At 39.1% G+C, this 12,507-nt stretch overlaps 1 protein-coding gene across 5 annotated transcripts in view; it reads right to left on the bottom strand.

Moving 5' to 3' along the window:
- TOGARAM1 (TOG array regulator of axonemal microtubules 1) overlaps nt 1–12,507 on the bottom strand; it is a 37,746-nt gene continuing 25,239 nt past the window's right edge. For 3 of the 5 annotated variants that reach the window (XM_080619992.1, XM_080619993.1, XM_080619995.1), the window contains 11 exons: nt 12,170–12,304; nt 11,606–11,750; nt 10,847–10,952; nt 10,259–10,494; nt 7,142–7,300; nt 5,995–6,121; nt 5,607–5,707; nt 4,690–4,879; nt 3,521–3,740; nt 2,671–2,757; nt 1–913 (listed from right to left, as the gene is read on the bottom strand). In XM_080619992.1, coding sequence (XP_080476118.1) covers nt 660–913; nt 2,671–2,757; nt 3,521–3,740; nt 4,690–4,879; nt 5,607–5,707; nt 5,995–6,121; nt 7,142–7,300; nt 10,259–10,494; nt 10,847–10,952; nt 11,606–11,750; nt 12,170–12,304 — 1,760 coding nt within the window. In that variant the 3' untranslated portion in view covers nt 1–659. The remainder of the gene's footprint in view (nt 914–2,670; nt 2,758–3,520; nt 3,741–4,689; nt 4,880–5,606; nt 5,708–5,994; nt 6,122–7,141; nt 7,301–10,258; nt 10,495–10,846; nt 10,953–11,605; nt 11,751–12,169; nt 12,305–12,507) is intronic. The other 2 variants (XM_080619994.1, XM_080619996.1) reach the window with 2 other exon arrangements.

Below are 12,507 nucleotides of genomic sequence, written 5' to 3'. Positions count from 1 at the left end.
TTACAGAAATAAAATCCTTTATTTGTATCAGGTTCCCGTGTAAAACGCGACAGTAACGGCGGTGGGAGATGGGGCGGGTACCACAGCCTCTGCTCTACCAGTGCTTCCGGGGGAAAGGAAGGGGAAAAGGGAGAAGCTCGTCTTCCTCACAGCGGGGCCGTGCTTCCCTGCGAGCTGCCGGAGCCGTGCGTTCCGTCCCGATGAGCATGCACAGCCAGCAAGCAACGTTACAGTACCGTACCAGCAGCCACAGCGCGCTAATACCGCACAACTGCAGACGGCGGTTATAAAAATACATGTTCTTCACAACTGCCGCACCAAACCCTGTTGTGCTATTTAACTGTCTCCAGGATTTTCTTCCACTTACCGATACAAAGCTCAGTTCTAAACCAAGTCAAAAAGCATCAGATGTATTTATTCAGTAACAATCTATTACTAGACCTAGGGTGCTGTGCTGTGGCCTCTAGAGAAACACACAGGAGAGCAGGGGTGACTTCCACATCCCCGCACCTTCCATGCTCTCCCAGTGACGACCCTTCTCTACTAGAGATACCAGCACAACAAAATAACAGGAGACGGTGTGGTGTGTTTCCATATAAACAGCAGTCCATCTGTCCTAGCAGCTGATGGAGCTTCATGCACGCACAGGGATCGTTACTTTAGCTTTCTGTCTCCAAAAGTTGTTCTAAAGTCTTCTTGATGTATGGTGACTGAGCTGCAGCGCGAGTTAAGAGACTTGGTCCCATCTGTGCAAAAAGTGCTTTTGATAGTTTTGCTGTGGCTGTCCGAATGTTCCCGCCGGTTCCAGGCAAAGAGCCACTGTTCGTCATGTTTCCCAGGAGGTGCCAAAGGACAACTAGAACTTTCTGCTCCACACTTTTAGGCTTCCGTGGGTATAACTCCATCACAATATCTGCAAGAAACACAGCAGGTCATCAATCGGTGTTTGAAGACTATCTTTAAAACCCAACTCAGAAGTGATGCCCTGCTTTGAGAAGTGCTTAAAATCACTTTATGTCAAATCATCTTCTCAAGCACTACCGAAGGAATGCTGGCTATACACAAGAGCTTCTCTGCTGCAACACCATCAGCACTCTGATAAAAAATACCAGCTTTGCCTACAAACACCCCTTTTAGCCTCTCTCAGGAGTTCACACAGTCATACTTGTACTGCTGATAATTACAGTTTTCCATTCTTAAAATTAAAACAAGAACTTTTTTTCAGGTTTGGTTCTTTTTTGGTTTTACAGTGGTTTTTTTTGTTTGTTGGTTGTTTTTTGTTTTAAGTTAGGATTATCATAGGTACCTGTATTTCTCACAGAGCGCTATGTAGCGTCTCATGTTTTATGATTTCCCCTCTGTCTATGAAATACTCAGTAGATTTTTGAGTTTAAGGAACAAAGTAGCCCTATACTATAAATATCTGCAAGATGAAGCATTTTCCTACTTAGACAATTGCATCAGGAATTACGTATTTCATTTGCAAATGTTTGTCTTTTTGCTAGAATGGACTCCTCTGATATACAATACAAACTACTCCCAAAAAATACCAGCAAGAGATGAACTGTTTAAAAGCTGATTTCACATATAGAAAGCAGAAATTTAGGAATATTTCAAGAACAGACTGTCCATTATGTTTAGTTCAATTTCACAGCTACTACATACAGAGCTACTCTGAAACCAAGCCAAATATTCTGTTTGATTCAAGCCTATTTCCCATAGAGATATCTCTTGTTCACTTGAAACAGCAAAAGGAAATTCAGCACTTCTGCTAGTAATAATCCCCAATATTAAAATATGTATATAAATTTTAATCCAAATTTGCCTTCAATTTTTGAGTAAATTTGTTCTTAAGCTTTAGGAACATGACCATTCTGAAGTCTGCCATCTTTGTGGTGACTGCAGCTCAGCTTGTCTCCTTTATGGCTCAAAGCCAGTACGTATTACTAAAAGCCTTAAAATGAGAACAAGAGCAACTGTGAAAAGCAAAAAAGTTAGAGGAGTGAAATTCAGGAGTTAGTAGGAGCCAGCCTTAGAGAACAGTGTATTTTCTGTGCTGGGAAACCCCAGAAAAAGCAGATGGCTCATTCGTCAAGGCCAGGCTGGACAGGGCTTTGAGCAACCTGGTCTAGTGGTAGGTGTTCCTGCCTGTGGGTTATGTGGAAACTAGGGGATCTTTGAAGTCCCTTCCAACCCAAAGTGATTCTATGATTCCTAGTAACCTTATGTGGATGTGAGTACTGCTCCTCAGTCAGCTCCATGCCTCCTGCCCTACACAGAAACAGGCGCCTGCTGACCAGGCAGAGGGCTGCGTGTGGGTACCCAAGTCTTGATACAGAACATCCCACTCTGATACTGACACAGTGAAACTAATTACAAAACAAACCTCATTCTCTCTGATTCCATACTCAATTGTAAGCTTAAGGTATTTATAAATATCTTCTAGATATTTACACATCTTCCATCTGACTCCATAATAATAAGCCATTGTTTGATCAGTAGTAACTGCAGTTTGCATTGGAAGGGGGTGAAATTTGACAACCACTACATCGTTAATGCCCACAGTCTACTGTGACAGAAGGGAAGATGTATAACCATCACCATTCCACAATGAATTTGCCTAATAAGGATAGTACACAAACAAACATCCAAAGTAAAACATCACTTTACCAGCAAGCTTTTCTGTTATGTCTTGTTTGGCTTTTCCATTTAGAAACTGGGCTTTTGTGCAGAATGGCTGAAGGAGCAAGTAGTTGTCTAAATGCAGAGAACAAAATATGTTACAATTGTTAAACAGAAAACTAAACAGTCTGGAAATAAACAGAATATTCAAAAATGTAAATAATAACCTTACTTATATCAACTTCAAAAAACACAGTGATAGATTTAAAGGCATAAAAGCATAAAAACATACTCTTTTAACAAGGCCTAACTCCTAGAATCTGGTAGATCATAGCATATTCTTTTACTGTGAAAGCACTGAGATTCTGCTCCAAAGCTGAAACGGTTGAGGAAGGAAAATGGTCATGGCATACACAAATCAGCAAGAATCTAGTTCTTTAACCTGTTGGAGATTAAGCAGTGTGACAAAGTTCTGGATAATGAAACAATCACAAGAAATGGTTGAAGTGGGTGAAGGACCTCTGGAGATCATCTGGTCCAACCACCTGCTCAAGCGGAACCTCTGCAGCTGGTTGCCCAGGACTGTGTCCAGGCAGCTTTCAAATATCTCCAAGGACGGAGACTCCACAGCCACTCTGGGCAACCTGTGCCAGTGCTCTGTCACCCTCACAGCCAAAACCATTTACTATGGAAAAAGAAAAAAAACAGCAAGCTGTATTCCTGTATTGGATCAGCAAAATATTGAGATGACCTGTATGGTGTAGAAAGTGTGAGAATAAAGCCAGTTATTCATTACACAATGTAATGATTGGGTGGAAACTTGGAAAGAGTAATTCTTTAACTTTAGAATTTAATACAATTAAAATTCTTTAAAATTAAGAGTGAGTAAATTACTGACCTAGGTGTTGACACAGAGCCTGAATAACATTTTTGGCAGCTGCATAAATCCCTGGGTTTCTGGAGTTCAGGTTGTTGTCGACCATGGCGGGAATTAACATGTTGATCACAGGTGATAAATTGTCTTTCAGCAATGGAATTATCTGGTGCATTGTCTCCAAAGCAATCCGATTTACTTTGCTATTTAAGTCATTTAAGCGACACTTGAAAGCATCAAAAATCTGAAAAAGCATCCAAACAGCATTCATCAGAATTAACAATTCATGTTTGAGGTAGATACTACATTTCCTGCTTTATTGTTATACTTTGATTGTCCATCTTAGCAAAAGACGGCTCCGATATGCAAATACCTGAGATACTTTTTTGAGCAAGTAAAGCAACATTTGATATATTTGTACTGTGTGTTATTCAACTGTGCCTCACCTCATCTGAATTTGCATCATTCCTGTACAATGTAAAGAAGGCAAAATAGCCATCTGTAACTTTCAGTATGACTTGTATTTTCTGAAAGCAAGTATTTTTAGCAAGACACAGCTGTATTTAGTAGAAAGTATGTTCTAAAGATTTCAAAACCATTCATATTTAACATACTGTGAAGTTCCACAGAAGTATTTCATAGTTCCACAGCAAAGATGTGTTACTACTACTGTTAGAAGACAATTGGTTTTCCTTTCATTGTATCTATCTCTAGTTTACAACTCTTGGACCTCATCATAGTATTTTTCCCCCACAGAACCTCCTTTCCTATTACAAAGGATACTTACTGTAAGCTTTATCATAACAAAGACCTTTCCTCACATTCTCCTAGGCAAAGCAAGCAGGCAGAATTTGCAGCTGTGTTTCAGACAGTTTTTCAGATCTTGATTAATCCTTGCTGCTCTTTCTGTAAGCTGTTCCAATATTTTGATATCTACTCAGCCATGGCATGAAAACTTGCCTGCAGTATTCCAGGGATAAAGAGTGCTGTCTCTACGTGAGAACTTCCAGCTTCTCCATCCTATTTACTTCCTTTAATACCTTTGTAGCTTGCACAGCTCACCCTGGATCATATCTCACCTATTCCTCACTATTTTCCTGTTAATCAGACATTCTTATCGAATAAGGGAGCAAAGATTTTTATCAGAAAACAGCTTTAAAGACCCTTGAAATAAAATATTTTCATACAGTTACCTTCACGATGTTTGCAACAACAAAGCCTTGATTATTCTCTGCATCAAATAACAGCTGCTTAATGCCACGTATGCGATCACGGAAGTCCTTTGCGTTCAATAAACCTATAATGTCTTTAACATAGTCTTCATTTTCTAGTAAATTACGAGGAGCTGTTTTTCTTATGACTTCATAGGCTTCTGTAGTCTTTCTGTTGGAAAGGAAGAAGTTACTTAGTGAACACATAAGCACGCTGAAATAGGAGTTTTAACCTCAAAATCTCAGTGTTTTCACTAAAAGAATATGTTATCCTCTAGCAGATTCTAGGAGTTAGGGCTTGTTAAAAGATTATATTTTTATGGTTTTATGTCTTTAAATCTATCACTGTGTTTTCTGAATATAAGTAAGGTGCTTATTTATGTTTTTGAATATTGTGTTTATTTCCAGACTGTTTCATTTTCTGTTTAACAATTTTAACGTTTTGTTCTCTGCATTTAGACAACTAAAAAGCAACACAGTATCATCTAAAACCTTCAGCATCCCCAGTTAAGATCTAAGTACTTGCTGTCCAGGAAAGTGCATGGATAATCTGCATTGTGGCTACCACTAGACATGTCTTTTTTATAGAGTCTGAACAGCAATATCTTTAACTGATGATAACATGGACCTGCTATGAAATCCAAGTGGTTTGTGCACTGTGTGTATATTTCATAGGCAGTCAATAGGCAAATTAACTTCAAAGTGCAAAAAGCTATTTTAATATTACCAATTACACCATTTAAAAGAGCTTATCTGGGACGTGTCAAGTTCTTCCATTTCCCGAAGGTACGTTTTCTTTTCACAACCCTGTTGTGAATGTTTTTGTGCTCTCTGCTTGCAGTGAGGCTACTATCCTAGAGGTTTTGTTACTAGCAAGGTAAAACAGTGAAGATGATTACCTGTCAGTGATGTTGATAGTATCTCTCAAACGTCCAATGCTACTAGTATGGGAATGTCTTCCTTTCCCTGAGGGTGCATCTAATGGCAGATCACCCAAACCCTGCGCAGAGGTGCAACTGTTAATTAACATGGCTGGTACAGTTCTGATCTGCTAGAGAAAGCAAGCTATAAAAAGCAGTGAAGTACATCTCGTTCAGTGTATCTGCAAGCAGTAAAAGCATGCAGAGGGCAGCTAACAAGCAGCACCTTGCCATGATGCAGTTACCTGGTTACCTGGCTTACTCTGAATGCTCTGCCCTCCTTCACTGTAGGTTCATTGTCTACCCCTAACTGCCACTAGTACGCATTTACATTTCTCAGCTGTTAAACAAGAGCTTTTCCACATACCTTTTCACGTAGGTTGATAACAGATTCCCTAATATAAGGCAAATCCTTGGTCAACACATACTTCTCAATTGTTTTATCAAAATCAGGATGAGTCATCATACTGAAGAGCATCTTTCGACCATAATACCTGAAGGGCAACAGACCACAACATCTACAGCTGTAAACATGGATTTGCTTTGTATCTCTATTGATAATTATAGATGTGTAATTCCAAAATATTAAAGTACAGATAGATTGCTATCTATAGATCTAGACACACATTTCATTCTCCCACAGAAAAACTGTGCTCAAGTATCACTATTTAATCAACAACTGAGCAAATTAATGAGAACAATCTTCCATTTCAGATGTCTTTAAATAGGATGGTCAAGCCTTGTAGGTCAGACAGAATGGATCCCAGTGCCAGCAATCCCTCTGTGTCCTGCATCTCATCTGTGCCAAACAGAGTATGTCTTTGAGCCCCTGTGCCATGTGGCGCTTGCAGCCCAGAAAGCCAGCCATATGCTGGGGTGCATCACCAGCAGCGTGGCCAGCAGGTCATGAGAAAGAATTCATCCCCTCTACTCCACTCTGATGAGACCCCACTTGCAGCACTGCATCCAGCACTAGGGCCACCAACATAAGGAGGGCATGGACCTGTTAGAGCAAGACCAGAAGAGGCCAAGGAAGATGCTCTGAGGGCTGAAGCACCTCTCTTATGGAGACAGGCTGAGAGAGCTGGAGTTGTTCACCTTGGAGAAAAGGGGAGACCTTACAGCAGCTTCTAGTACCTAAAGTAACTGGTAAGAAAGCTGGAGAGGGGCTTTTGACATGGGCATGTAGGGGTAGGTCAAGGGAGAATGGCTTTAAATTGAAAGACTGTGGATTTAGATTAGATGTTAGGAAGAAGTTCTTCCCTGTGAGGGTGGTGAGACACTGGCACAGGTTGCCCAGAGAAGCCGTGGGTGCCCCACCCCCGGAAGTGTTCAAGGCCAGGTTGGACGGGGCTTTGAGCAACCTGGTCTAGTGGAAGGTGTCCCTGCCTGTGGCAGGGAGGTGGAACTACATAATCTTTAAGGTCCCTTCCAACCCAAACCATTCCATGATCCCGTGACTCTATGATTCAGCCACCTGGAATGTGCTTATCTTAACTGTTAAATTTACTAACCTTGTTTGTTGTGAACTATCCTGTGCAAACCTGACTATTGCAGGGAAAAGCCGATCAGCGACAACTTTGGTTCCAGACAGAATCCGGTCCAGGCCCATACATTCTACAGTGTCTGAGAGGTGCTGAGCTGTGCATCTTCTCACAGCTGAATTCAGGTGGCTAAAGAAAACACAACTGCTTAGTAAAAACTCCTCACAGGAGTCAAACAGCAGTATTTATGTGCTCTACCAAATAGATTATACAAGTTTTCTTCTCTTTTTTCATCTTTAGCATAATCTGCAAGTACTATACTGGTGATATGCAGATCCTTATTCTGGTCATATAGAGATGTGGAGCATAGACAACTTTATTAAAAAGGGTAATCCATTTGATTAGATTTCATTTCATTCACTTAAAATCTCAAACACCTATGCTGATGAAAACGAGAGAACAGCTGGAATTAAGTTTCAAACTTGTGCAGCAAACTAACCTTTCATATAAGTTCTGCTATACCTACTGATCCCACATTTCAGGGTACACAATTCTGCAAATTCAAACTTTTCCAATTTTATTTTTATCTTTGGATTAAAAACTGTACTTTGAGGCCAGTTTCATTGCACAGTCAATGAGACATTTGTATAGTGCATCAGGAGATACAGGTTTGAAGGAGAGCTAAGGTACAGAATTGACTTCAAAGCCACATTAGTGGCTCCCAGCTTTTCGGTTTGACATGAATGTCCAGTGCTCTTCCTGAATAACTGTGTTCCCATTTCACCAAGATTTCATTTTCTCTGGTTCCACAAATTACCACGGCCTTACTGGATATAAAACTATCACTGGATTATACCGCACAAAGCAGCTTCAGTTTGCACAAAGACAACTAACTGGATCTATTCCAACTGCAAATTGTGGCAATTCAGAAGACACCCCAGGCTGCAAAGTCTCTCCAGTAGTGTAGCAGCTCCCATGCTGAGCTCCCTGCTAACGCAGCCATCCTCTCAGCTGCTGCTGCTGCGCTACCAAGTTTAAGACTAGCTTAAGACTAGTTTTGGCTCATGCTTAGTACTTGCAGTTATGTCTGTATAGCAGCCACATGTCTCAGGAGAAGGGAAGCGGTAACAGACTTAACTCCTGCTGCATGCACCAAATGGAAAACAAGAACCATGAGGCGCAAAGCCCTCACTCCGCAGAGGCAAACAAGCCCCCATTCCCCATGAATGCCTGCTGCTCACACAGAATAGTTAGAAATCTTTTTGTATGCATGTAAGACCTTAGAATTAAACTTGGTTCATACAGGTAAGAAACACGATTTTAAAATTCCTGAAATATAATCATTTTGAGATTAGTCTCGGAATCATGCTCTTGGATCAAACACCTGCTCATAGAGGTGAGTTTACAGCAACAGTCCAGTATCTTTAGAGCAAAAATTGCCCAATTTAGAAAATATATCCTTTGTGTAATTGCAGTTGTGTCCAACAGAACCTTTCCAGCTCATACTGAAGACACGTAATTTTTCTCCCAGATTTCCACTTTGAAAGGTAATTCTCACATTCACTGTTACAGCCTCTAGAGGCAACAGCTCTGAATGTGCTGCATGGGCTTTGTTGCTCATACGGCCAGAGTATCGTGAGGCCAATACTAGAAAAGCTGTAACTCACAGTGCTAGTTAGGCCATCCACTGATGTGTTACACATTAAAAACATACTGTACTCCATAATTTAGACACTGCTTTGACTGAAGTCTTCTTAGCTGTGAAGAACTTAATCCCTGCTTCAAATGCTGTATTCGGGCTCACTGCTCAGATAATTTTGATGCCTTAGATATCTGAGTTCACAAATTGGATGGATCAAACCTTTATAAGTCTAGAAAATTCTTAAGGATAGTTCAGTGTATTTGAATCTGCCACTGAAAATGGGGAGATCAGATGTAGCCAATTATGATCATAAGTATTGCTTGTCTAAGGATTTCTGAAGACAAGATGAAAGTACATGAACAGACCACTTTATGTGGCTTCTGAACTAAAGCAGTGTGCAGTAACTGCCCGATGCTCTTAAATTCACCAAAAAAACCAAACCAACCCTACATACAGGCATGACTGATAAATAATTTAAGTCCTGAGGCTGATATTTGCCTCTCAGTTTGAAGTTCAGGTAATTGCAGTATGGTTCCCATTGGCTTTCAGGACACAGAATCAACATACCCCACAACAACCAGCTTCCCAGGAAACAAAACAGGAAACAAAACATTTTGAATCAAGGGTAAGTCTTAGATTTTCTGCACAGCTACAAATCTTAGGATTGATTCATAATGTGGCATCTGAAATAATGGAAGGGATGAGAACTGTAGCCTATTAAATGTCATCTAAGTGATGACAGAGAGATAAAAGATCAAGTACAAGTAGATATATATATATCTAATATATTGGAATGCTTGATTAAGTGGATATATGAGGATATAAAAGAAAAAGAACAACATACTTTACAGGGAAAGTGAAAGAAAGGAAGTCAACTTCTACTACAGACTGAGGCAAGCTAGAGGTCAAAATCAAAGCATGCAACCAGAAATAAGGGCTTGTTGTGTTTCAGGTACTGAAGAAAATAGTGGCCACCACCACTGTAAAGGAAATTAAAATGCAGACAAAAAGACTATTAACCAGTTAAGTGTAGAGAACAGGAAATCAACCAAGACAGCTGCAGCTAGAGAACCGTAAGTTATAAATCATCTTTCTGAATAAAAATTAGTGCTGAAAACTGAAAAGACAGTAATTTTATTGCAGAGCAAATGCAAAAAGAGAATGCTATATGTGAGCTTCACTACGCAAAGCAAAATAGCAGTTTCCTAAGAACAGTACACTAAAAGCAAATAAAATTACTTAAGTGTTGCAAAATTACAAGAAAATATAGCAAGCTCCAAAAATCAACAGCTAACTTTTAACATAATGTTTAGAAAGAGAAGGTTGGGGGTCTACATTTTACTTCTACACCTACAAACATTGCCCTGGGTAGAAGTTTTGCAGAGCTGACTTACTATATTTTCAAATTTCTGCCTACTCTATTTTTATTTTTCTTTTAAAAAGACTATATTAGGTAAACTTAACCTATTCACAAGTTATTTCTATATAAAGTCTATAAGAATTACCTTTGCCCTCCATCTATAAGAGAACAAAGTGCACGTGCTGGAGTCACATTATTAACCATAGCCTTCAGTGCTTTGTCTACCTCTTCCCTTATAAATGTGTTGGATTCACCAGCTTTGTGCAAAAGGATTTTTACTGTATAATCTAGTTCTTGATCCATGCTCTTTTTCAGGTAGGTGAACAAATCCCCTAAACAGACCACAGCAGCTCGAGAAACACCTGAGCGTAAATTCTTGACCTGCACACAGGAAAAACCCAAACAAACAATGAATAATGTTTATAAAATATACTTTAAAATAAATAAAACTTAATGTTTCCCTTTGTAATTTTAAACTAACATTAAAAGCAACTGAGAAATATATTTCTAACTTGATGCACAACGTGTGAGAATTAAAATACATACACATGAAAAACATTACTGTTATCTAAATATTTTCAGTCTTTCAGCAAATCAGATCAAGTGTTGGTATCTGAAGCATGAGCTCCTTTGCTGAACACAAACTCATCCTTACCAGATTTCAGCTTATCTGAGAGCTATACAATACATACACCCACACAGTCAGTGAAATACTCTGATAGTAAAGTTTAACCTCTTGAGCCACAGCTATGCTTGTTTCATGTAGCTTTGCAGTCAGAACAGTCGCATGGTAGGCAGACAAACGTCTAACGAAGTTCAGACCTTCCATTTTTTTCTTCCTATGTAAAAAACAACAAAAAAAAATAATTCAAATGCAATCAAGTAATTCAATTTGTAATTTTTTATAAAAATATTAAAACCTAGAATTCCAAGAAACCAAACGGCAAACAAATTAGATTGTAAAATTAAGCAATGGCATAGAATGTACAAAATTCTTTCAATGTGAGTCTTTCTTTTAATGCAGTAGTGGGGGTATTTTAGCATACCAATCTCTCAATTCTATCCTACAGTTCTGTTCACAGCTTGCACTAGGGGCAATTAAAGCATTACTTTCCTTCCCTGAGTTGAAAAGGTAGCAGCACTGTAGCCCCATTTCACCAGTCAGAGCCCACTGAAGCCTTATTTTCTACAGGATGTGACAGGAAGACATTGGTGGGGGCCCTCTCCAGATCAATGCTTAAACTTACACAGGTCCACAAGCCTCTGAAAGCTTATCTATCAGGCCTCAATTTACAATAGTCACAGTTTAATCTAGGTTTAGACTGAAAAAACCCTTTTTTTCTCATGTATGACTTGCAATCCTTCTCACTACTTTTTATGTTATGTCCTTTTTGCTTTTTTATTTTGGGTTTTTTGTTTGTTTGGTTTTAAAGTTACCAAAATAAATGCCTTCTACATTACATCCAGGTTGCAGACAGATGTTTACACCTACCAGTTATCATCAGCTAGAAGTGTCAAGGCTTCTGTCAGTGCCGTTTCTGGTTTTGAAACGGGCTGCAGTTCTGATGTGTCCGTTACTCCTGTGACTGATGGGCTCTGGTCTTTACAGTATCCTTGTGCCCTAAGAGAAATTTCATCTGCGAAGTCATGAAGCATAAGAAATAATCAGCATAATCTGAAAAAACTAATTCATTCCAAGGAAGGAAATATAAAAAAGTTTGAGATATAGACTGCTGCTACTAAGGGACCAGGTTTTCAAAAGGACAGCTTTCCCAGTTACAACCTTGATCACTCACTAATTCATTCACGTGAATGAATTTTTTTTCAAACAGTCATCACTTTAAGGAGTCACAAATATAGTGGATTGTTTAGTGCAAAACTAGATGCACATGTTGATGAATTCAAATCCCCTTCACCACCACCCCAAAATTACTAACCTTCTAGAGCACCTCAGGACTGTCTGTTGTACAAATAACTCATAATAAAACTAAATGTATTTTGGAACTGCCCCACTCCACACATCCAAATATTTTAATAGTTAACTTAAACAGCTTACCAGATTGTAGCAAGGCTGGACATTTTGTCTTCTTGAAGCTGGATGTTATTTTTAATGAAGGATTCAAGGCCACATTTTCTAATGACAAGGATACATTTCTTGATGATGTTAATATATCCCCACAGAGATTTACCTCTAGAAAATAGAAGGAAATGTCTGAACTACAACAACAACTTACCAGAAGAAACAAACAAACAAAACAAAAAACCCCACAAGTGTTTCCAGTCCTAATTTGTCTTTTGAAATTTTTCTTAACTAGTCTTTCAATTTTTCTTAACTAGTCTTTCAAATATTTCCCATAAGCACTTTATTCTCCACCATTTGCTTTATAAGGCTGA

This window comes from Psittacula echo (genome assembly GCF_963264785.1).
Source record: "Psittacula echo genome assembly, chromosome: 5".
NCBI classification, from domain to species: domain Eukaryota; kingdom Metazoa; phylum Chordata; class Aves; order Psittaciformes; family Psittacidae; genus Psittacula; species Psittacula echo.
Note: the sequence above shows the minus strand (reverse complement) of the source record. Positions and strands in the feature narration are given on the sequence as shown.